This window comes from Phyllostomus discolor, chromosome 8, assembly GCF_004126475.2.
Source record: "Phyllostomus discolor isolate MPI-MPIP mPhyDis1 chromosome 8, mPhyDis1.pri.v3, whole genome shotgun sequence".
NCBI classification, from domain to species: Eukaryota; Metazoa; Chordata; class Mammalia; order Chiroptera; family Phyllostomidae; genus Phyllostomus; species Phyllostomus discolor.
Window position 1 is genome coordinate 70605356 of NC_040910.2, and position 23463 is coordinate 70628818.

Below are 23463 nucleotides of genomic sequence, written 5' to 3' on the forward strand. Positions count from 1 at the left end.
AGCTCAGAGTCTCATGTCAGCCTGGGTTTGAGACCTCATGTCATCAGTTACAGGATCTTTGACCTGAGACAGGTAACTATGTTGCTCCGTGTGTTTCCAATTGCCTTATCTGTGTCTCAATACTTTAATTTAATACTTTAAAAGGATTAATTTCATGTTGTATAAATTTTACATCGAAAAGAAAAGAAGCACTAATGAACCAATTTGAAGAGGTTCCCACAGGTCAACACAGAGACAATCTGAGCATCAAAAAGTATAACTGCAATGGACTGGAACATACAAAAGATGATAAAGTCTACAACTTCACAATAATATTAAAAATAACTAACTTGTCACTTTCGAAGGATGCTGGGGAACCAACTCATTGTTCTGAAAACTTGGGGGGGCACATATTTATCCAGTCATTTCTGTATAACCTGTATCTCAGTGTAAGCGATGAGTTAACACGGGCACATTCTTATCTGTAGCAGAATCCCAGGTGATCAATGCAGAAGGAATGATAGAATTAGAACATCCCCATTTTGCACCCCCTCATAAAATAATGGAGATAGGCAGTGATATATCAAGCCACCACTCATGATATATCTTCACCAGACAACTGAACATGAGACTAGTCTGACAAGTTTACAGGGAACACAAAGACAGAGGACTAAGTCAAATGACCAGGCCAGAACACAGCCTATAAATGAATGGCCCAGTGTCTTCAACAGATAAATTGCAAGAAAACCAGATGAAGGAGGAGGGAGGAGGAAGAATCTAAGGTTAAAATAGACTTAAGAGACACAATGACCAAGTAAAATGTATAAACTTTACTGGGACCCCAATTCTAATAAACTGTAACAAAAAGGTACGAATGGGCAATTTGAACTATTTGGTGATGTCTGGGATCTACTTTAAAATAACCTAGTGAGGCTGACAGGGAAAGTACAGAGGAAGCAAGTTGGCCACATGTTGGTAATTGTTGAAGCAGAACAGTAGATTTCAAAGTGACTCATTATACTGTTTTCAGTTTTACATATGTTTAAATTCTTCCATGATCATTTTTTTAAATTCTTTTATGACTAGTTCAAATGTTATGACATGGATTCCAGTGATGGGCATCCAGTAACTCACAGTACCTCCTATGACCACAGGCTGGCTCCAAAACTCAACGTTTTCAAGACTTCTCTAGGGCAGGCTTCTGTGAATCAAGGTCATGGAAAATGACAGGACAAGACCAACCACCTGCTCGTTGTTTATTAATTCAGGGTGTGAAATGTGAAATGTGACTATCCAGTTGTTACTATCTAGTAGGTCCCCCAGGCAGGAAGGCTATTGTAAGCAGAATAATCCCCCAAATTTGCAGCTGCTAGAACCCAAAATCTGTCATCCTTGCCGCCCTTCCTTTTTCTTACTTACCCACAACCCCATGTTCAGACCTTCTTATCATCTTGGTTCCTTCCATTTCATTCTACCTTCTTGACTCCACCCTGGTCCAATCTTGTCCTGTCCTTTCTGGATAACTCTATGGCTTCTTCACTGGTCTTCTGCTTAAAATCTTCTTAAAATCCATTCTCCATGTTGCAAGCAAAGTCATTTTTTAGAATACTAATCTGACCATGTCCCTCCCCATGGATGCAAGGCCAGACATGATCTGATCTACCTCAGCTCACCCTGATCTTTTCTTCTCCTTCCATCACTAGGCTTCACACTCACTAGCTTCTATTCTGTTCAACCGACTGGGCCTCTTCTCACCTAAAGACTTTTGCACTTGCTGTTCCTCCACCTGGAATGCTCTTTCCCCAGATTTTCAGTCAGGTAATTCCTCTTCATCCCCCGCCCCCCCCCACCCCCCACCCCAAGGACCTCACTTTGCAAAAGTCGGTCTGGGTCTTTCCTCACTTTCATCTTATGACCGTGCTTCCTTCATCTGTGAACAGTCAGACTTGACAAACTGTCACTGGGGGAACTTGGCTTTGAAGGCCTGGGCTTTCTGTTCCCAGGACAAAAGGCATGTAAGTAACAGAGGGAAGAAAAAGAGGAGCCCTTCAGTCCTTGCATCTTGTTTGTGCCAAGAATGTTTCCATGCATTCTGCGCTATAATTTCCATGTTGGAGAGTACAGGAAGCCCACCTCTCATTCTACTTTAGATGGCATCATTGTTACTTATTTTGAGATTCTCGTAGTGATGAGGGTCACCTCAAGGGAGAGAAGCAACTGGGTCCACTGTACTGGATGAGTTTCCTTGTCCCACTTAGCATGGAGGAGGTTTGAAAATATTTTCAGAATTTTGAAATGGCTCAACAGTTAAAAGGGAGAAACTCCCCTACATATCTGACAGTTGGGAAACCAGTGTGGATAACATTTTATTATCATCCTGTGTTTTCTGAGTAGAAAATAGAGACTTTGCTGAACCTCTCTTTTAAAAATAATTCATCTGAAAAGTCTAAATGATTGCCATTTTTATTTTATGAGTTTTGGAGGCCTTGTCTCCATTATGAGGGAAAAACTGTTCTGTCCTCCAAAGAGGTGGCTTTCAATGAAAATGGCATTATACGGTTTTGATATATAGTGGCCCAACATTTAGGGACCCTCAATCCTAGAAATCATTCCTTCTTTTTATAAATCAGCTTAATATCTCAATGATAATACCTGTGTAAGACCTGGAAAGAAAACTTTAAAAGGGCTCATCATGTAAAACTTATCAAAATAATTCTATTTGCAGGAAAGTTGCAAAAATATACAAAGAATTCCCATGTGCCTTGTTTTATCATTACCTATGTATTGCTACAGAAACACATTTTTTTTCTTTTTTAAAAAATGTTTTATTTATTTATTTTTCAAGGGAAGGGAAGGGAACGGAAGGGAAGGGGAATGAGAGAAACATCAATGTGTGGTTGCCTCTCTCTTGCTCCCAGCTGGGGACCCAGCCCGCAACCCAAGCATGTGCCTTGACTGGGAATCGAACTAGCAGCCCTTTGGTTCACAGGCCTGTGCTCAATCCACTTAGCCACACCAACCAGGGGGCGTATTTTTTCTAAACCATATGAGAGTAAATTACAGACACAATGCCACTTTATTCCTAAACACTTCAGTGTGTGTTTTCTTCTATAAGGGTAGGAGGATTATTTTTAAAAATCAGGAAATTAACACAGTTCAATTTATTATCTGAACTTAAGATCATATTCAAATTTTGCCAATCGTCCTACTAATGTCCTTTATAATTAAAGAAATATATTTTTTTCCTGGTCCAGATCCATTAGGATAACACATGAAATCTGTCATGTTAAATTTGTCAAGTCTCTCTAGTCAACCTTAATCTGGAAGTGTTCCTCTCTTTGTCTTTCATGACCTGAGGAAACATCTTTTGACTATCTGAATTTTTTCACCCACTGGTTTAGAAAAAAGGAAATTTATTTATTACACTATGGTCCCGAGAGAGAAATACATTACCTCTCAGTTTTGACCACATTTCCTAAAACAAAGATTAAGAACAAATGACCCATTTTCAATGAGCTTTTCCTTGATCAGTATTATTCTACCATTTCCATTTATTATTATTATTATTATTATTATTATTATTATAGCAGCTCTCTCTATGGAGCACACGAGTACCTTTCCCCATCCCCTTTCACCAGACACATTTTCCTTGCTTCTCTATTTCTCCTAAGATTTAAGATCCCTTCTTTTGCCTCTGTAACTTGTTTCCTGAGCCCATTTCTTCTACAGCTCACTTCTGCTACCTCTTTGACTATCTAAATAAGCCTTTTCCTATAGCTTGAAAAAAATAAAATATATTTATTTACAGCGCAAATTACCATATTTTTCAGACTATAAGACTCACTTCCCCCCCAAATCTAGGAGGAAAATGGGGGTGCATCATATAGTCCAAATGTAGCTTATCTGGATAGTAAATGTAGTTTACATTTACATTGGTGAAATATTATGTTATTTATGTTATTAAATATTTTACCACACTTTTTGCTTTAAAATTTTTTTTCTTATTTTCCTCCTCTAAAACCTAGATGTGTCTTATAGTCCAGTGCAACTTATAGTCCTAAAAATACAGTACCACGCAGATTCATTTGTTTGTATGTTTGTTGTCTGTCTGCCTGACTAGACTGTAAACTCCATGGCAATAGAGACTTCTGTCTTATTCCTCAAGAACAAGAGCCCATCATAGCCTGGCACTTACTAGCTGGTCAATGAATATTTGTTGAATGAATAAATAATAAAGAAGTCAGAAATGTCTCTTAGACTTGTAACTTAGACCAACTTAAAAGCACTGAGATATGGAGTGGGGAGAGAGATAGTTCTTCTGGGACAGGGATGTCCCTGTGAGGTTGGGATTGGGCTCTGAGCAATAATTGCAGAGAACTTCGAATTTTTCAGGGATCCCCTGACAAGGTTAGTGAAGTTGCCGATAGTAAGAAGGTCTTGGACTGCAGCTGGGCAAAGTCAGGGGTCACTGGACAGGGACTAGGACTGAGGCATGTCTTCCCTAGCACAATCTGGAATGTGTGGGTTCTTTTTTTTTTTTTAAGATTTTATTTATTTATTTTTAGAGAGGGGGAAAGGAAGGAGAAAGAGAGGGAGAGAAACATCAATGTGTGGTTGCCTCTCATGCACCCCCTACTGGGGACCTGGCCCACCACTCAGGCATGTGCCCTGACTGGGAAGTGAACCAGCCACCCTTTGGTTCACAAGCTGGCACTCAGTCCACTGAGCCACACCAGCCAGGGGGGAATGTGTGGGTCCTTGACTTCATGCAAGAAAGATTTCACAACATGAGTCCATGTGATTTTGAGAGTACATTTATTAAAGCTGGGGACAGTGAAACAAAGGAAAGGCTTAAGATAGAAGAGGTAAGGTTACTGCAACAGGAGTGACCTATGCTGAGTTGTGTGGACTCAGGAAAGGAAGTTGCAGAGGCAAAAGTAGAGTCCTTAGAAATAGGTTAGCCCTGGATGAGCTGTTGCTGCCTGCTGCTCCCCTGGTTGCAAGTCTAGTGGGGTCCCTTAGAGTTTGGCGGGGGGGGGGGGGGGGGGGGGGGGGGGGGGAGTACACACCTGAGGGAGAGAGAAAGACTGAGAGTGATGTGGGTTCAGAGTTTTAGCAGGGGACATCTCAATAGAATATTAGATAGCTTTCCAGGTGTGTTCTTTAATATGCTGATGCATCAAAATGAGGTTATAGGGAAGTTTGGGATCATTCTCTGGTCAGCAACACTGCTTTACTTTTATCTTGGATTTGTCTGGCTCTAATTGGTCATTTTTGTCATTTCCCTAAATTCTTCCATCCTGGGGTTTGGCTGGCACTAATGACATCAACTGGGTCTCTGTCCTCTATCTCCCAGAACTAGGTGATTCAAGCTACTCACTTTCCAGTTGAGGAGGAGAGGTACAAACTATATGCCTCTAAGTGTCCTTGGTTAGGGAAGATAAAATCTTGCAATTTATTAGCAATCTGTTAATTGCTCGGCCTTGTTTAACTATTTTGTCTCCGTTTCCTTCATTGCACTTGCCAGGAAATTTTCCTAACTTCTTAGTATCCTGCCTCATCCACACCTCAAAGAGCTAAAGAAATTGGAGTAGAGTCTAGGTAGTCACCTACTCCTTGCCTCCCAGGGGCGCTGGGTACTATTTCCTTACTCCACTCCTCGTCCCTCTTTTCTAGGTGGCATCTACTTTCTTCCCAAAACACCTCTCTCTTCCACATTGTAGTTCAAGACAGCTGGCCATTTTCTGCCCTCTGCAAATCCCTCGCCAAACTGAGCAAAGTTATCGTGGGAGTCGGGGTGGGGGTTGCGGGGGGGGGGGGCTAGAATCAGGAAAGTTCAGGTCTGGGGTCCTCGGACAACCAGAGGCTCCGTGACAATAAGCGACAGCCGGACCATGTAGGGGTATCCACCTCTCCATGTTGGGTCCCCTTCCTCTCGTCTGGCCCAGGACAGTGGGAAGCTAGAGGGATGCAGAGGAGTGAAGGGGAGAGAGTGTCTATGCCTGGGCATTGCGTCGCCCTAAGTCCAGCGAGGCGATGACAGAGCAACTCTTAGGCGGAGAGTCATCCTGGGCAACATAGCGGGAGTTGCGGATAGAGGGCCGGCTGCTCCCAGCGCGGGCAACGGAGAGAATGGGATGTACCCGGCTAGGGCAGAGCGGGTTTCCGTTCGCCGGACCCGCGTGGTTTAGACTCGCGGCGGTGCCCGGCCGCGCCACACCGCACAGTCACAGACGGCTCGGCTGAGCGCGAGGAGCATGGTCGCGGTGGACCACTTGCCGAGGCCCAACCCCCGCCCACACACGGAGCCCCGCTTTGTGCTCTCCAGGTGGTTCGAAAATGTACTGGTCTCGCGAGATTTTCCAAGATTGTTCCCAGCACGCCCTCTTATGCGGTTGCCAAGGCAACTGGACCTTGCCTGCGCCGGCGGGATAGAGGCGGATGAATTTTTGCCTGCTTTCCTGGGGGACTTCAAAAGTGGCCATCCCTGAGCTTCTAGCCCTAGAAACTACGGCCTCTGCTCCAGGCGGTCCCCCTGCCTCTAGGGGCCATGGGCCGGATCTCAGGACTGGTGCCCTCTCGTTTCCTGACGCTCTTGGCTCATCTAGTGGTGGTCATCACCTTATTCTGGTCCCGGGTAAGACCAACGACCACCTTCCTTCCGTCTGTATTCCCACTTTGGGGTGTTCCCAGGCCAACCCCCCTAATTCCCCAGGACCTGACCCAGTCGGGTCCTCCCATCCCCCATCTCCCTCCCCTCTTTCACTTTTCTTTCTTTCTGTCTGCCCGGCTTGCTCTCCAGGACAGCAACATCCAGGCCTGCCTGCCTCTCACGTTCACCCCCGAGGAGTATGAGAAGCAGGACATTCAGTGAGCACGTGGGGCGGGGTGGTCAGAATTAAGTAGTAGTGGGAGTGGAAGGCTCTTAGAAGTCCAGAAGGCCTGAACCAACTCCCCTCCTTTCTGCAGGCTGGTGGCAGCGCTCTCTGTCACCCTGGGCCTCTTTGCAGTGGAGCTGACCGGTTTCTTCTCCGGAGTTTCCATGTTCAACAGTACCCAGAGCCTCTTCTGTATCCTTTCTGCCTGCGCACCTTTCCCATAAGGCCCATTTCCATTACGACTCCCTTCAGACACTTTGGGAGGGACACAGTAGTGACTGCCCTTGAAGGCAAACAGTCTTTGCTCCATTTGAAAGATCATAGGCAATGCAGATTTAATACAATCTGAGATCATTTGTTAAACCCCTGCTATGTACTAAGGATCCCCAATGGGATAAAACACAGCGTTTTACCTTGAAAAGGAAGCAGACCCTGTAATTCAGTGTGATAAGCACTGTACTATAGGAGTGTGTGAAGATATAAAGCACTATGGGAACTCAGAAGACAGGACGTGAGGAAGATGGATCAGGGAAGACTCTTGAGAATTGAATTGTGGACCAAGAGCACCAGGGTGCTGGAGGGTGATTCCAACAGAATGTTTCAAGTCACTGTGAGCATTCTTGTGTGGCCTGGGGTAGATGGGGAGCCTATTCCTACCTCATCTGAAGGGTTCAGGCTGACCCCTCGATATGGGATGGGTATAGCCTGGGGTCCAGCTGTGCAGGCTCAGTCAGCTCTGGCCTGTACTCACAAGGCTATCCCAAAACTCGTAAGACAGAGCTGCTGGCTCTGGCCTTTGCAGTTGTCAAGGGAGCAAGAAGGGAACCCGAGTGCAGATACCAGCCCCACCATTGGCTTTTTCTGGCACATCACTACCTATCCATCTTAAGGCTTTCCTTGACTCCGGTGTGTTCCCAAGCCATCGGGGCTCACTGTAGTGCATCTGTGGCCCTTTCCTTTTTCATATTTGAACGTTGGGAGTGCACCACGTACTGGTACATTTTTGTCTTCTGCAGGTACAGTAATATCAAATGTTTGGGGATGGGGGAGGAAGGTTTACCCTAAATCTGAAGGTTTCCCCCACCCCAGTAAATCTCCTGAAGTCTTTTGAAATCCTGCCCCACATTTACTTTGGGAGTGGATCTCTAGTTGGGGGATTTGGGTGTTAGGGTCTTTTGGAAGAGGCCCTAAACTCACTACCTGCCTTCCACAGTGCCCTCCCAGCTGTCACTGAAGTGGCATTATTCATCAGCGTCTTTGGGCTGAAAAAGAAACCTTTCTGATTACTTTCATGGGAACATAGGAAGAAAGACTAGAGGAGCAAGGGACCATTCATCTTTCCTGGAAGGAGGAAGCCCCTCTAAAACTGCATTTGGTGGAGGATTGTAGTGTTAATTATTTGTCAAGTCTGGGATTATCCGCGTTTTATTTAGTGCTTTGTAATGAAATCAATTTTAGAGTAACATCAAAACTTTTAAGAAGTTAAGGGGAGAATTGGGGTAGTCAAATTACTAGAGAAACGGAAGGCCGTTTTCCAGCCTTGCAGACTATAATATATATCGCTTTTATTTTGGTTATTACGGTAAAAGTCTGGCGGAAGGGAGTGGGCGGAGATATGTAAATAAATGGCGCTAACGGTTAGGGCCGCATGCTCGTGAATGGAGCATTCTGGGAGGAATTATTTTATCCTTTCTGCAGCTAAGTGGGGAAGAAAAACAAATCTGGTTTTGAAAGACCTGCAAATAAATGAAGCAACAGAAAAGGAAGAGTCTGATTTTAGATAGCTCAGGCTACGCGTTATTTACTCACCCTATATTACAGCGGAATGCTTTTCAGGGAGCCCAGATTGTCCCCATGTTAAGAACTATCGTCAGGTAGGATAATCCTTACCTGTTTCTCCTTTTTGGAGAACAGATTTGAATATGATGATTGGAGTTCGCATGACTCGTGATTAACGACTCTGCGTAATCAGGGCTCGCAACACTCTGATTGCTCCTATCTGATTCTTTCTGACGATCTTTTTTTTTTCTTTTACAGTAATCAAGGTTTTTCCAACAGAAGTTGATTTTACTTAGTTTCGTGTGTGTGTGTAGATTTAGTTCAGAACAAGGCCTTTTAATTTAATGGTTTCATTAGCGTGAGTGGGCTTCTTATGGAGCTGCTTTGATTTGTAGACAATGTCAGGGCTTTTTTTCTGAATTGCTAGTAAGTTTTAAATGTGTGTATATGCTTTTTAACTTTGAAAGCTGGGGGAGTCAGTTATTTTGTGTACCTTTGGTTATCTACAAAATGATCGTTACTGTTGGTTGTTCTTGGTGTCACACTCTATTGTGAAGTCTATCTCAATATGGCAAGAAGGACCCCCTGTACCGGGGATGGGGAGGGTCCATACTGGTTGGATCTCCTACCCAGAAACTTGGCAAGCCAGTTGTTCACAGGGGGACCATCTCCTCACCTCTGCCTGCTAACACATGACAATAACATGCCTAAAAGTTATTGAAACACATACACACTATTCTATTAAGTATTATACATAAAACTACTCGAGTCTCAAGTTCTAACTTGTCACAGCATGGATGTTCTCAAGAGTCATGTTTCCTGGTGTAGTATATATTGGGAAGGGAGAACCCAGTCCCTTCTAAATCAGCTACAGGCATCCAACCAGATGCTTTCAGGTGTTGCCTCTCAGGTGATGCCTGACACATAAAACCTTTCCCTGACCATATACTTCTCCTGGCAGCCCTTCATCCTGAGCATTCATTCTATAAATACTTACTGAGCACTTACTATGTACAAGGCACTGTGGTAGTTACTAAGGGAACAGATATGAATGTGACCCATACTCAGCCTCGGCCACCATAGAAAGAGTTCCCGATACTTCCAGAGCAATTTAATAGCAACTTGTGATAAGTGCTACAAAGGAGAATTACACATGCTATGGAGTACTGATTGATTTGTCCAAGGTAGGAAAAGTGTTGCTTCTATAGGAGCAATTAGAGTGAGGTCCTGAAGTGTGGCCAGAGCAAAGGTAGGGGAGCAGATTGTGAGGAAAGGCCAGGGAGGTGGACATTGCTGGCAGTGGTTAGAGGCTTGACCAGGAAAGTCATATCCCACTCCAGTCTGGCTTTCACCCCCACCCAGGGGTGTGTTCTAGTGATTTGTAAAAGCTAACTTTTTGTTTTACAGAAACTTTGTAAACCAGTTGTTAAATGCAACTATAAAAATTATGTAAATTTACAATTATTTTTAAAAAACGGTAATAAATACTCAAGATTCATTACTTCCTGTTCATTGTACATCTTACTATTATATGCTCTTAAGGTTATTTAAATTTATTGTATCTGTATGGTAGAGATACTATAGAATGTTATACAACTGTGTATCTCTTCTGCACTCAGACATTTAGTTGATAGTTTGAAATTGGACTTGGTGGCAGTATTTTACACCATAGAAATGGGCAAACACAACATATATTTTGTTGATTGTGTAGATTTAAGAAGGTGATGGAGAAAATGTTAATAATGCAGATTCTGTTTAGAAGTTTCATGTCTGTAACTGTTGCATTGTGAATAGCACAAAAAATGGAGGAAATATTTTCCTTGTATTTGTAAACTATTACCAGATTTTTCCAGTGTTTTCTCACATTCAGATTGAGTTTATGCATTTTGGACAAGAGTACCAAAGTCACTCAATCCATTGAGGAACCAGAGGTTTCAACATATCTTCATTGTTTCACTGTTTGTCTTATTCAAAATGTGAATAAACATATTTACCAATATTCATGTTGGAACTACAACCTGTAATTAGCATACAACTACAAGAGTGAAATTGATTATTTAAAAATATGGCATGTTTTATTATTTGTATATTCTGTGTTACATATCTTTTATATCAGTACAATTTACAATAAATTTAAGTATGTACATAAATGGATACTTTTTTGAAGAGCTGGTCATTAAACATTTATCACACTCCTGCCCCTACCAGCCTAAGAAACTGTTCATCATCAGTGGCTCCCTTGTTCTCAAAACCAGAGGTCACTTCTCAGATTTTAGCTTGGTCTCCTTTTGTCATATAATATTGACTACTCTTATCTTTTAAAAATGTTTTCTCTGTAGGCTTCTGAGAAGTGGTTCCCCTAGTTTATCTCCCACTATTCTGGCTGCTTTTTCTCAAACTCATCCAATGAATACTGAGGGAGGACCCACAGTGTGCCAGTCACTGGGGACATACTGCTGGGTTGTCTCCTTTGCTTGCCCCTTAAATGTTGGTGGTCACTACTTCTTGGGTGACTTCATCTACCTCTTGTCTTCAAACACCGATCAGATGCTGCTGGTTTCCAAGTCCTGGCTCTCTTATGTGAACTCTAGCCCAGGGCAAAGGCTATGGGAGCAAGCTGTGGAGCCAATCCTAGGTTCACAGTGCCCCCTCTTCCCTTCTTGGCTGTGTGATCAGCAACACACTTAACCCTTCTGTGTCTCAATTCTCGCATCCGCACTCCAGAAGTAGCTACTACACTCACTTCAACTGTTTGCTTCTTAGTCAACACCAAAGGCTTTGCCAATTAGCATCAGAAATAGGTTTCCATTTCATTGTGAAATTAGTGGCTTGTTAATCAGCATAAGCCCGTCACAAAAAGACAAATACTACTTGGTTGCACTTACATGTGATACCAAAGGTAATCAAATTCATAGAGACATAAAGTAGGATGGTGGTTGCCAGGGGCTGGGGGAAGGAGGGGATGGAGAGACATTGTTTAAAGGGTAGCAAGTTTCAGTTTTGCAAGATGAAAAGAGTTCTGGAGATTGGTTGCCCAATAATGTGAATGTACTTAATGCTACTACACTGTACACTTATGGTAAATGTCGTTATGTATTTTTTACTTTATTTTTACAAATAGATAATTAAAAATAAAAATATCAGTGGCAAAAAGTGGGACTAGTCCATAAAAGAACTGAGTAACCATCTACAGGAAAATATGGTGTATTGGTAATACTTCACAGAAATATTAGATGGATCACAGATTACAATATAAAAAATAAAACCATAAACTCCAAGAAATCTTAAAGTTCTTAACCTTTTATTTTGAATAACTTTAGAACTACACAAAAACTGCAAAAATGGTACAAAGTTCCAGTGTACCCTTCACCCAGCTCCCCAAACGTTAACATCTTGCATAGTCATGATATAATTATTGAAATCAGGAAGTCAGCATTGATACAATACTATTAACTAATCTCCAGGTCTTATTTAAATTTTGCCAGTTTTCCAACTAATGCCCTCTTTGTCATTCAGGACCAGACCCACAGTTTCACACTGGATTTAGTTGCATGTCTCCTTAGCCTTTTCCAGTCTGAGACAGTTCCTCGGTCTTTTTTTTTTTCCTTTGACACACTTGACGAAGGCTGGTGAGTTATTTTGCAGAATGTCCCTCTGTCTGGATTTGTCCATTGCTTTCTCATGCTTAGACTGAGGTTATATATTTTGGTCAAGAATACCACAGAAGTAGTTTGGAATATGGGAGACATTTCTAAGTATGATAACAAAACACAGAAGTCAAAAAAGAAGACATACATTTAAATATATATTAAAATGTTAAAAATATACATGGAAAAAGTTAAAAGATACATTACAACCTAGTGAAACTTCATATTACAGAGAAAGGGCTAATTTTGATACATAAATATCTTCTACATATGTATAAACCACCCAATAAAAAATGTATAAAAAATATGTATGACCATTTCACAGAAAAGGAAACAAAGAACTCTCAAATATATGGAAAGATGCCTAAACTCATTCACCATAAGAAAAATGCAAAACACGTTTAACTTACATTTGTAATGACAAAAATGTTTCGTGAAAAGTTGGAAAGGGTATGGGTCTAAGTAAACAGGCATCACCTGTTTGCTGGTGGGAGTAAGATTTCATAACATCCACAAAAAGTGATTTGGCGATATCCATCAAAATCAATAAAAATCACAAATACCCATGCCTTTTGACCTAGCGTTTTTATTTCTAGGAATTAGCCCTACACATTTGCATATAGGTAAAATGGGAATGTGTAGATTAGTTTTTGTAGCTTTGCTTGTATTGGCGAAAGATTGAAAACAATCTAAATGTCAGCAAGGGATTGGTTAGATTATGTTACAGTATAATACTATGCAGCCAGAAAAAAAAGGCAAACTACACACTTGAAGGAATGATCTCCAAGTTACATGACTAGTTTGATTCCCTTTGTGCAGAGAAGTGGACATTGATATGCACAGAACATTCCTGGAAAGAGCCACAGGGAACTGGGCAGACTGGTTGTGGAGGGGCAGAAGCTGAGTGGCTGGGATACAGGGTCAGAGAGAGACTTTCTCCACATACTCTTATGAACTTTTGGAATTTAAACTACAGACATGAAAGAAAACATACAAACTATGGCATTTAAAAAGCCAGGAGCTACTTTTGTTTGTTTGGAAATGAAGCTAAACCAGAGGCCAGGCAGAAAAGGAGAAACAGATCTCCACTGACATCATGTGAGCACCAGGCTGTTCCCAGTCACGGTGTGTGAGCCCTCAGAATCCTTTTGGCTTAAATCTGTTTGAGCTGACCATGCAGACACTTCATTTTAAAAAAAATTTTACCTACTTTTAGAGAGAGGAGAAAGGAGGGAGAAAGAGGGAGAGAAACATCAATGTGTGGTTGTCTCTTATGTACTCCCCACTGGGAACCTAGCCCACAACCCAGGCATGTGCCCTGACTGGGAATTGAACCAGGGACACTTTGGTTCACAGGCCGGCACTCAATCCACTGAGCCACACCAGACAAGGCATGAAACTTCATTTCTTTAATATGACCCTTTTCCCTCTCTGTCCTTCCATTGCTTCCCTTAATCATTAGGCCCTTAGAACATCAGATTCTGGTCAGCATCAAACTGTCTAAGAACAAAGCCTCAGGTCTGTTCACCACAGAAACAGAGTTTCCTTCAAGCTAAGGATAACATCTTGATTTCAGTTATTTCAACCCCCGGCCCATGAAAGTACAATGACCCTACGAACCACACCCTCCTGCAATCAGACAGAATGCCATGGCTGGCATCAGGACCTGATACAATGGTCAACTACTCCCTACATTGGCCTCAACCGGTCAGCAGAGCCCATGACCCCAAGTCCTTTAGCTACCATGATTAATGACTTTCCCTCTCATAACCTATCTCCTGGAAACCATCAGGAGCAAGGTCTTTGAGCATGAGCTCACCTGTGACTCCAGTTGTGGTGCCATTTCCTTAAAAATAACCTTTATTTTCTTGGCTGCAAACTCCTGTTCATGTTTGATTGGGCTTTGGTGCATGCAGGTAAACTGAGACATTTAGTCCAGTAATACTGTGTTGGCAAGTGTCTTTATTATGTTCATCAAAGATCTCATGATATGTTTTCTCTTCAGCCTTATTGAGGTAAAATTGACACAGTGTTTTAATAATTCCTTGTGTGTTACTGTAGTTCTTGATGCCAGAATGCTAGCTTTGTGGAATGAAAGAGCCCTCATTTAACAAATGAGGGAAATGAGGCCCAAGAAGAAAGCCATTTGCTTCAGGACATCGCACAGATAGGGAGAGCTGACACTAGAACCCAAGTCTCCTGGCTGTGCCACCCAATCAGCTGACTCATTATTACAAGAGTTTATTGAGCACCCACTACTAGCAGGCTCTGGGCTTGGCAGGTGATATGGAGGGAAGTAAGGAAAATGTGGCTTCTTGCCAAGCTCACTGTCTAGAGGAGCCTGTTAACCCCAGTGAATCTCTAATGAATGGAGAGTGAGGGTTTGGGACCAGGAGGTGTTCCCATCTCCTAGTTCCAGAAGACTCTGACCTGCTTGTGCCTTGTCTTGCCCACATAGGGCTCTGGAATGTGGCTCCTCTGCTGCACACACCCATACTACTCTGCTTCCCAGTGGCCTTGAGTGCCGGTCTTCCTGTTCTGCTTGCAGTGACGGGAACTGGCTCCCTGGTCAAACGGGTAGCAAGTGATCAGAGCTTTCAGCAGTCTAATCAGGGCTGTCCTCACAGGAACACTGGACAACAGGTCCTGCCCAAACCCATCCTCCCCGAACAGGTGCCTGGGAGTCCACCGTTTAGCCAACCTAAAAAAAAAAAAAAAAAAAAAAATCACGGCATTTCTCTAAGCCTAGTTTTCTTCAAATTTAAAATCAAGATTATACCTCTCTCATAGGACTGAGGGTTGACTGATCGTGGCAGGTATTTACAACAGTCCTGAGAGCACTGTTGTAATAGCAAATAAACAAACAAAACCTGGAAACAACCTAAAAGCCTGGTCCTTGAGGGACTAAATAAGTTATGGTGAGACTTCTGGTTAAATGTGGAAGATTGACCATGAGTGTTTGTCTTCTCTCCTTTCCCAAGGTTAACTAAATAACAGGAGAGGAGTCAAAGAGGTATAAATCTATAAGGACTGAGAGACCAGGAGAGAAGACAGCAGCAGAGGATTTCAACAAGGTTTTGGAGGCTGGACAGCAGCCAAAGTGTGGTGACAGACCAAGCAGGGCAGAGGGCATCAGGAGGACACGATGCCTGAATGTCCTGTAGGTCCCCAGATTCTGGGTCTGGCCTGGCTAAACACAGGGGTGGCTAAGAGTCTGTTCAGTGATGAAACCCCTGGGGTCCTTCACCTTTCACATCTGAGTCATACCACTCCTCCTTCCATGTGCTCATTTTCGAGGAGTATTTGAAGTTGGGGACACAGGTCTAGCAGAGCTGAGGACTGAAGCTAGAAATAGGAGCCCCGACCCTACTCCAGATCCACTCCCCCATCAAGGGCAGGGGATGGAGAATAGAAGATACTGTTCTCTCAAAAAAGAGAATGGCCCCAGAGGAAGCTTGTCACCTATCAACACTTGGGAGACTATGTGAAAAGGCTTCCTCTGTCCTACAGCAAAACCGATAGCCAGCAAAGTCCCCTCCGTCTACCACACCTTACATGGCTTCCAGTTCATCCTCTTGGAGGCTCCCTTTTAAATATGAAGGGAGAGCCACAGACAAGCAGGCTTTGGAGGAAAGCCTCTAAAAGTAAAGAGAGACACTCTCCCATTTGTACACAGTATTTTTTAAAAGCCAATCAAACAAATCTGGAAGAGACAGAGATGCTAGCGAACAAAAAGAAAAAACAAACAAAACCCCCTATAATTATGAAGTAAAAAAGAAATGGAAGGGGCAATTCACTACATATAGTCTGTTACCTATTTGTATTTAAAAAAAGTATCTACAAATATTTACAAGACTGGAGACAGCCGCTGCGGGTCAGGCAGGGTTCCTGGGCATCTTGGAACCAGGATTCACTGTACATTCTTTTGTAGCTTTTGAATTTTCATTGTTATCTATTGCCTAGTTTAAAATCTAATATTGATCTCCACATCCTCCCACAAAACACATTAAATTACAACCTAAACTACAGAACAATCATCACCAAGAACTGCCTGAACTCTAGCTGAATAGAAATCCTACAACTAAGGGTATAAAGAAGCCATGCTGAGACCAGGTAGGAGAGAGCGAGGCTAGGAAAGGTCTGGCTCCTCTCCCACATGTGATGGCTAAAAATTGGGAGGAGTATCTTAGCTGTGGAGGTATTCTCTGAAGAGCAAGGGGTCCCAGCCCACACCAAGATCCCCATCCCAGGGTTCCAGTGCTGGGAATAGAAGTCCCTGTAGTTCTGGCTGTGAAAACCAGCTGCGGTTAGGCTGAATGAGCCAGAGGGCAGCTGTAGTCCCAGGCATTCCTGGTAGAGGCCCCACAAACAGACTTACTCCAGCTCACTAGCTCCGAGTTCCAGCACTGGGCAGCAGTTTGAAAGTTGTCAAGGCATACAGGAGGAACTGAATTGTCTGGCATCAGAATGAGGGCTGGGGGGTGCGGCATCTTTCTCTCAGAGAGAAGTGCTTGGCAGAAGCCATTGTTTCTTTGCTGAGCCCTCCTCCTGCAGGTGCAGGGGGTGCCATATCTGAGCCTCTGTCAACCTCACTAACACAGTGAGGTTGACCCTGCCCTGGTGATTGCCTGTGACCCTGCCCCACCCAACTTGTGGGCCCACCCAAGCTGTTTCCAGGGGCTTTCCCATAAATGTGTCCTTTTTTGTCTCATGCTTCTGACTTTCCCAAAAATCTCTCAAATGAGCAACATCTGGCCTTGGCGTGCCCTATACCTCTTGCTAAGTGGCTCCAGGCCCAGCAGCAGTTGGTCTCGGTTCACAGTTTGGCCTCTCCTGGATGCCTCCAAGCCCAGCACAAGTAGCAGCCACCTGCAGGTTGCTCTGTAGTGCATTCGGAATGGCTGGGTGGCCCCAGGCAGGGTACAGGTGGCAGCTGACCTTGGCCTGCACCTCCCAGGAGTCCCTAGAGCCAGTGCACCTAGTGGACAGCTTCAGACTATGCCAAAGTACCTCCATGAGCAGCACACTTGAGGGGTGGACTTGGCGGGCACCAAAGTCCCACTGAAGGGAGTCCTGCTCCATGGAGTTGGCCCCTGAACAGCAGATCTTTCACATGGTCACACCTAATCCTCTAAGTCAATTGGCCTGGGGATAAATTCCTCCCACTGATGTGCCAACAGCAATCAAGGCTCAACTACAACAGCAGGGTGCACACAATCCACATGGGGGGGGGGCACACCTGGAGCACCTAGCTCAGATGACCAGTGAAGCAGTGCCACTGAGCCTACAGGACATCCTCTACATAAGGCCACTCTACCAAGACCAGATCTGGAAACACAGCACCTCTAACTAATACACTGAAACAAGCACAGCAGGGCAGCCAGATGAGACGAGACAGAAACGTGTCCCAAATGATAGAAAACTCCAGAAAAAAAACTAAACAATGGAGCTATGCAATCCACCAGATGCAAGCTTAAAACACTGGTTATCGGGATGCTCAATGAACTTAGTGGAAGAGTAAATGAGTTTTGTGAGAGTTTCAGCAAAGAGGTAGGAAACATAAAATTGAGATATAGGACATTAAAAAGAACCAGTCAGAAAGGGAGACTACAATAACTGAAATGAAGAATACATTAAAGGGAATCAACAGTAGAGTAGATGAAGCAGAGGATCAAATAGGCAAGTTGAAAGATAAAAAAGCAGAAAACACCTAATTAGGACCACGAAAAGAAAAAAGAATTAAAAAAAAAAAGAATAGTTTATGGGTTTATGGAGCCTCTGGGACAACTTCAAGTGGACCAACATTTGCATCATGGGGATGCCCAAAAAAGAGAGAGCAAGAAATTGAAAGCCTATTTGAGCCCTGGCTGGTATTTATCAGTGGATTGAGTGTCAGCCTGTGAACTAAAAGCTCACCAGTTTGATGCCTAGTCAGGGTATATGCCTGTGTTGTGGGTCAGGTCCCTAGTTTAGGGTGTCTGATGTTTCCCTCTCTTTCTCCCTCACTTCCCCCTCTATGAAAAATAAATAAAAATCTGCCCTGGCTGGTGTGGCTCAGTGCATTGAGTGCTAGCCTGTCAACCAAAGGGTTGCTGGTTCAATTCCCAGTCAGGGCACATGCCTGGGTTGCAGGCCAGGTCCCCAGTGGGGTACATGTGAGAGGCAACCACACATTGATGTTTCTCTCCCTCTCCTTCCCTTCCCTGATCTCTAAAAATAAATAAATAAAGTCTTAAAAATAAATAAAAATCTTTAAAATAACATTGAAGTCATATTAAAAATTTTTTTGAAAAAAATAATAATACCTGGTGAAGAAAATAGATATACAAGGCCAGGAAGCACAAGGGAGTCCCAAACAAGATGAACCCAAAGAAGCCCACACCAAGACATGTCATAATTGAAATGTTAAAGGTGAGAATCTTAAAAGCAGCAAGAGACAAGCAGTTAGTTAGCTACAAGGGAACTCCCATAAGATTGTCAGCTGATTTCTCAACAGAAACTTTGCAGGCCAGAAGTGATTGGCATGAAATATACAAAGCAATGAAAAGCAAGGACCTGCAACCAAGAGTACTCTTATCCAGCAAAGCTATCATTTATAATCAAAGGACAAATAAAGAATTTTCCAGATAAGAAAAAGCTAAAGGAGTTCAACAACACTAAATAAGTATTACAAGAAATGTTAAAGGGTTTACTTTAAGAAAAAGAAAAAAAGATTTTAAAAATGTAAGCAAAAAGGCAACAAAAATATCTATAAATAATTAAATGTTCCAATCAAAAGGCATAAGGTGGCTGAATGGATAATAAACAATATCCTTCCTTACATAAGAGACTTATTTCAGATGGAATGACCCAGACCTTTTTCATTCCAACTTCTCAGAAAGTAAAGGGATGGGAAAAGATACTTCATGAAAATAAAAACAATAACACAAGAGATAAAATAGAACTTTAAAACAAAGGTTATATGACAAGAAAAAAAAAGGGCCCAGCAATTCCATTTCTGGATGGAACTTATTCAAAGAAACCTAAAGCACTAAATCAGAAAGACATTTGCACCCATATTTTCATTTTGGCATTATTTACAATAGTTAAGATATGGAAGCAACCTAAGTGTCCATCAATAGATGGGTGAATAAAAAACAAATGGTGCATATATACAACAGGACATGATTTAGTCATAAAAAAGAATCAAATCTTGCCATTGAAACAACATGGATAGACCTAAAGAGTATTGTGCTGAGTGAAATAAATCAGACAGAAAAAGACAAATGCCACATGATTCCACTTATGGGTGGAATCTAAAAAACAAAATAAACAAGGACAGAAACACACTCATAGATACAGAGAACATTTTGACAACTGCCCAGTGAGAGGAGGGTTGGGGAATGGGTGAAAATGGTAAAAGGATTAAGTACAAATTAGTAGTTTCAAGAGCCACAGGAATGTAAGGCACAACATAGGGAATATAGTCAATAATATTGTAATATCTGTGTGTGGTGCCCTGGCTGGTGTGGTTCAGTGGGTTGAGTGCTGGCCTGTGAACCGCAAGGTTGCTGGTTAGATTCCCAGTCAGGGTACATGCCTGGGTTGCTGGCTGGGTGCCCAGTTGGGGGTGTGCAAGAGGCAACCAGTTGATGTGTCTCTCACACATCGATGTTCTTCTCCCTCTCTTTCTCTCTCCCTTTTCCTCTCTCTAAAAATAAATAAAACCTTAAAAAAATACACATAAAAAACCCTGTGGCCTTGGATGGTGTGGCTCAATGGATTGAGTGCCAGCTTGCAAATCAAGGGGTCACCGGTTCAGTTTCCAGTCAGGGCACATGCCTGGGTTGCCGGCGAGGTCCCCAGTTGGGGGCATATGAGAGGAAACCACACATTGGGAGTGTGCCAGAAGCAACCACACATTGATGTTTCTCTCCCTCTCACTCTCCCTCCCTTTTCTCCTCTCTAAAAATAATAAATCTTTTTTAAAAGCAGCAAAATGAACTTATCACACCTTATTATCAGCAGTACCATATAGCTATTTAAAACAAAAAACAAAAAACTGTGTGTGATATTAGATGTACAATAGATTTATTGGGGGTGATCACTTCATAAGTTACATAAATGTCTAATTACTGGGTTATACACCTGAAACTAATATAATACTGTACATTAACTATAATTGAAAAATAAAAATACAAATAAATAAAATCTAATATTAATTTAAAAATATTATTCTCAGAGAGATGAGGGAGGATATTATATTTTGGAAATGAAAAAAATAGATAAATATACAAAACTTTTTTTCCAAGAAGGGAGGCTACATTGAAACCTTCCAGAAAGTAAACAAAAATACGAATGAATTGGGGGTGATCAAAGGAATTTCAGCTTTATGTGTAATGTTTTAATATTTTGCAAGGAGAGTGCAGTCACACTATTTGTGTAATTAAAAACCTGAGCACACGTGGCAATCATTGTAAAGCCCCTGGCACACAGTAGGTCCCTGGCAGTTTCTCTTCCCTCCAGGAGCCTGGCGCTTGGCAGGCAGCTCCAGATCCTTCCTGACTGGCTCAGCCAGAGGTCACAAGTTTTGAGCAGCTGATTGGATGGTGATGGTGCTAACCCCTGGGTCTGTATTCCAAACAGCACTCCCAAGGGCATGCTTCATTTTTCCTAATTAGGAGGCCTTGATTTATAAGCTACGATGAAGGACACACAGGTCTCTGAAATTAATTACAACTTTGGTCTCGTTTGACTCATGTGGATGGAGGAAGTCCATGAATCTGTGGAAATGACCAAGCCCCCTTTCATCCCAACTTCTTAGCCAGTGTGTTAGAAGAGGCAAAAATAATGAATGAAAAACTTTATTAAAGTGCCTACACTGGAATCACCAGAGGTACTTGTTAGAAGTGTGCTTGGGCCCCCTCCCGCATCCTTTGAATAAGCTTTGGGAGTGGGCCCCGAGATTCAGCTAACAACCCCTGAAGAAGGTAAATGTAGAAGCCAGCTCTCGGTTATACAATTATTTTATTTTTCTTTAGTTCAGCTCACCCTTGTTTGGGTTTCCATTCTACCTACTCAAAGAAAACATTCTCTTACTCATTTCCAGGTAAGCTCTGTCATCCCACCCTTCCCCCTGCTGTCTCCACCTTTGATCTAAATTTGGGAAGTTCCTTAACACCACAGCACAGGATGCAGGGGAGGGGCTGCTCAGTGACAGTCCTCTCTTGAGATAAATCCTCCCAGTTCCTGACTTCATGGATCACACATGCCCTCACTTCTATGCTGCTGCTGCTCCCCCTGCCCAGGATCCAATAGCAATAGCAATGTTCCAGCTTTCCAAGCCACACATTTCAGGAAATTTATTTCACACTCTGTCCCTTCCATGTACTAGACTCTGCCATGGGTGGAAATGGGGATCATTCTTAAACCAGTATCTAACATCTTGACAAATCCTCAACTAGTTTCTCCACAGCTAGTGCAGGGAGGGTATTGGGGCAGGGTTGGGTGGGGGGTGCTCTGCCTGTTTGTACCTCCTTCCACCATTCCCTTAGACTCAGATACTGTGGCCTTTGAACTAAAAAGCATAGAATTAGCTACTTCTGTTCTCAGGTTAGATAGTAGAGTAGTCTTGGGGCCAAAACACAAGAGCTAGCATCCCATCACGGAAGCCGCTCTTTCCTTTTTTTCACATAGGCTGATCCATCAGACATTGTGTGTCCCTGCAGAAGGACTGGGGAAGTGGCTGCTCCTCAGAGGAGGAGGGAGTTTAGAGCATCTTATCTGAGATCTGCCGAGTCCCCACACCCAACACTTAGGCTCCCTGCTCACTCACCTCACCCAGACAGCTAGGAAATGACACCTCTGGTGACACAGCAGTCCCCAGGTTTCTGTTGGGAGGGAGTGGGGTGCTGCATAAGGAAGGTTCTCAAACCTGGAGGGCCTGGGAAGTCTGGGTGGGAGAGGGAAGAAGCTGGTTCCTGTTTGTCTCAGAGACAAAGACCACCAGCATCCCCTCTCCCCATCTAAGGACACAGTGAGGACCCCCACTAGGGCTCCCCTAAGAGGCCTCCTTCCTCACCTGAGACTTGCCTCCACCCACACCACCAGATAGGCAGTTCATCTGGCCCTCCTTATCTTAGCTGATGTGCCAGGCCTGCTGGGAATGAGCTGGGTGGGCATGTACAGCTGGTGGGTCTGTTAATAGGACCTAAAGAGAGATCAGTCAGGGATGGAAGAAGCCATGGATAATTTTCTCCACCAAGTTCCAGATCAAGCCATTTAACAAATATACATTTTCTGCCTACACAGCTAATGTATTTTAAGCCCAGAAAGAGGGCTCGAACTATCCAAGGTCACATCTATGAGGCCAATATGCATGTAAAGTAGTAACCATGTAACCTGGGTACTACAGGCGCCCCCTTTGCCTATATTCTACCAAAACAACAACAACAAAACAAAACAAACGCTGTCTCTTTTGGCCCAGGCCCTGTGCCCCTTGAGGCCAGGGTAGCTAACCCAACTCTGGGCCAGAGCTAGGCTTTAGCCAGTCCGCAGCCACTATGTAAGTGAAGCAGCCCCACCACGAGGCTTCATACCTTCCTACCTGGGGTTCTAAGGTAGCCTTACCTCACTGGGGCCTAGCCTGCCAAGCACTCCTGGTCTGAATTCCAGTTGTGTGGAGAGGTAAGTTTCACACCGCAGTGACTTAGCTAGGATGTGGGGGAAGGGCCTGCCTCATGTCCTTTCCTTCATAGCCTCCTCCTACTCAGGGCCCATGGACCCCAGACTTCCTTTGGGACATCCACTTGCAGGTGGTTCCCAAATCCACCTCAGTACCAGGATCCCAGCTATTCTCATTGCCCTGGGACCTGTACTTACCCTTTCTGATTTCCCACCCCCAGCTCGTACCAAGGGCTGAAGACGAGTCACCAGGCATTGGGACCTAGCTAAAAGGTGAGACCTTGGGCTGTGTGGGGCTCCGACTGGTTTAGAGGCTTGAGAGAGGCTGTGTGGCCTCTGGTCTCACAAGGCAGGCAGGTGGGGGGCTTGCGGAAGCCGCAGCCCACTAGCAGCAGGAGGTGAGGGGAGCCGGCTGCGCCAAGACCGCGGCCCCGCAGGCACGCCCCCAGCCCCGCTGCGCCCCGCCCCCGCGGCCGGGCTCCGGACCAGTCACCAAGGCGCCCCACCCCCGCCCGCAG

The 23463-nt window shown here is 43.7% G+C and overlaps 1 protein-coding gene, 1 long non-coding RNA gene and 1 other non-coding gene across 4 annotated transcripts; 2 read left to right on the plus strand and 1 right to left on the minus strand.

Moving 5' to 3' along the window:
- The first annotated feature begins 6326 nt into the window (after nucleotides 1-6326).
- TMEM107 (transmembrane protein 107) lies at nucleotides 6327-10786 on the plus strand. Its single transcript, XM_028534347.2, has 5 exons — nucleotides 6327-6616; nucleotides 6782-6849; nucleotides 6949-7049; nucleotides 7777-7873; nucleotides 8071-10786. The coding sequence occupies exons 1-5, from the start codon at nucleotides 6530-6532 to the stop codon at nucleotides 8138-8140; spliced, it is 423 nt and encodes a 140-aa protein (XP_028390148.1). The 5' UTR covers nucleotides 6327-6529; the 3' UTR covers nucleotides 8141-10786.
- Nucleotides 8725-8861, plus strand: LOC114515428. Its single transcript, XR_003686179.1, has one exon. It is a non-coding gene; the product is annotated as a U8 small nucleolar RNA (small nucleolar RNA).
- Nucleotides 10787-13619: 2833 nt separating the features above from the next.
- Nucleotides 13620-23383, minus strand: LOC118502095. Of its 2 annotated transcripts, XR_004904771.1 has the most exons (4): nucleotides 23144-23383; nucleotides 22344-22472; nucleotides 22098-22214; nucleotides 13620-14984 (listed from the first exon to the last, which is right to left on the minus strand). It is a non-coding gene; the product is annotated as an uncharacterized LOC118502095 (long non-coding RNA). The 2 variants fall into 2 exon arrangements; XR_004904770.1 differs by lacking the exon at nucleotides 13620-14984 and having other exon boundaries at nucleotides 21910-22214.
- Nucleotides 23384-23463: the final 80 nt, after the last annotated feature.

Coding starts and splice junctions, on each gene's coding strand:
- TMEM107 (XM_028534347.2), top strand. CDS start 6,530: ATGGGCCGGATCTCAGGACTGGTGCCCTCTCGTTTCCTGACGCTCTTG. Junction 6,617..6,781: donor TCACCTTATTCTGGTCCCGG/GTAAGACCAACG, acceptor CTTGCTCTCCAG/GACAGCAACATCCAGGCCTG. Junction 7,874..8,070: donor TACATTTTTGTCTTCTGCAG/GTACAGTAATAT, acceptor TGCCTTCCACAG/TGCCCTCCCAGCTGTCACTG.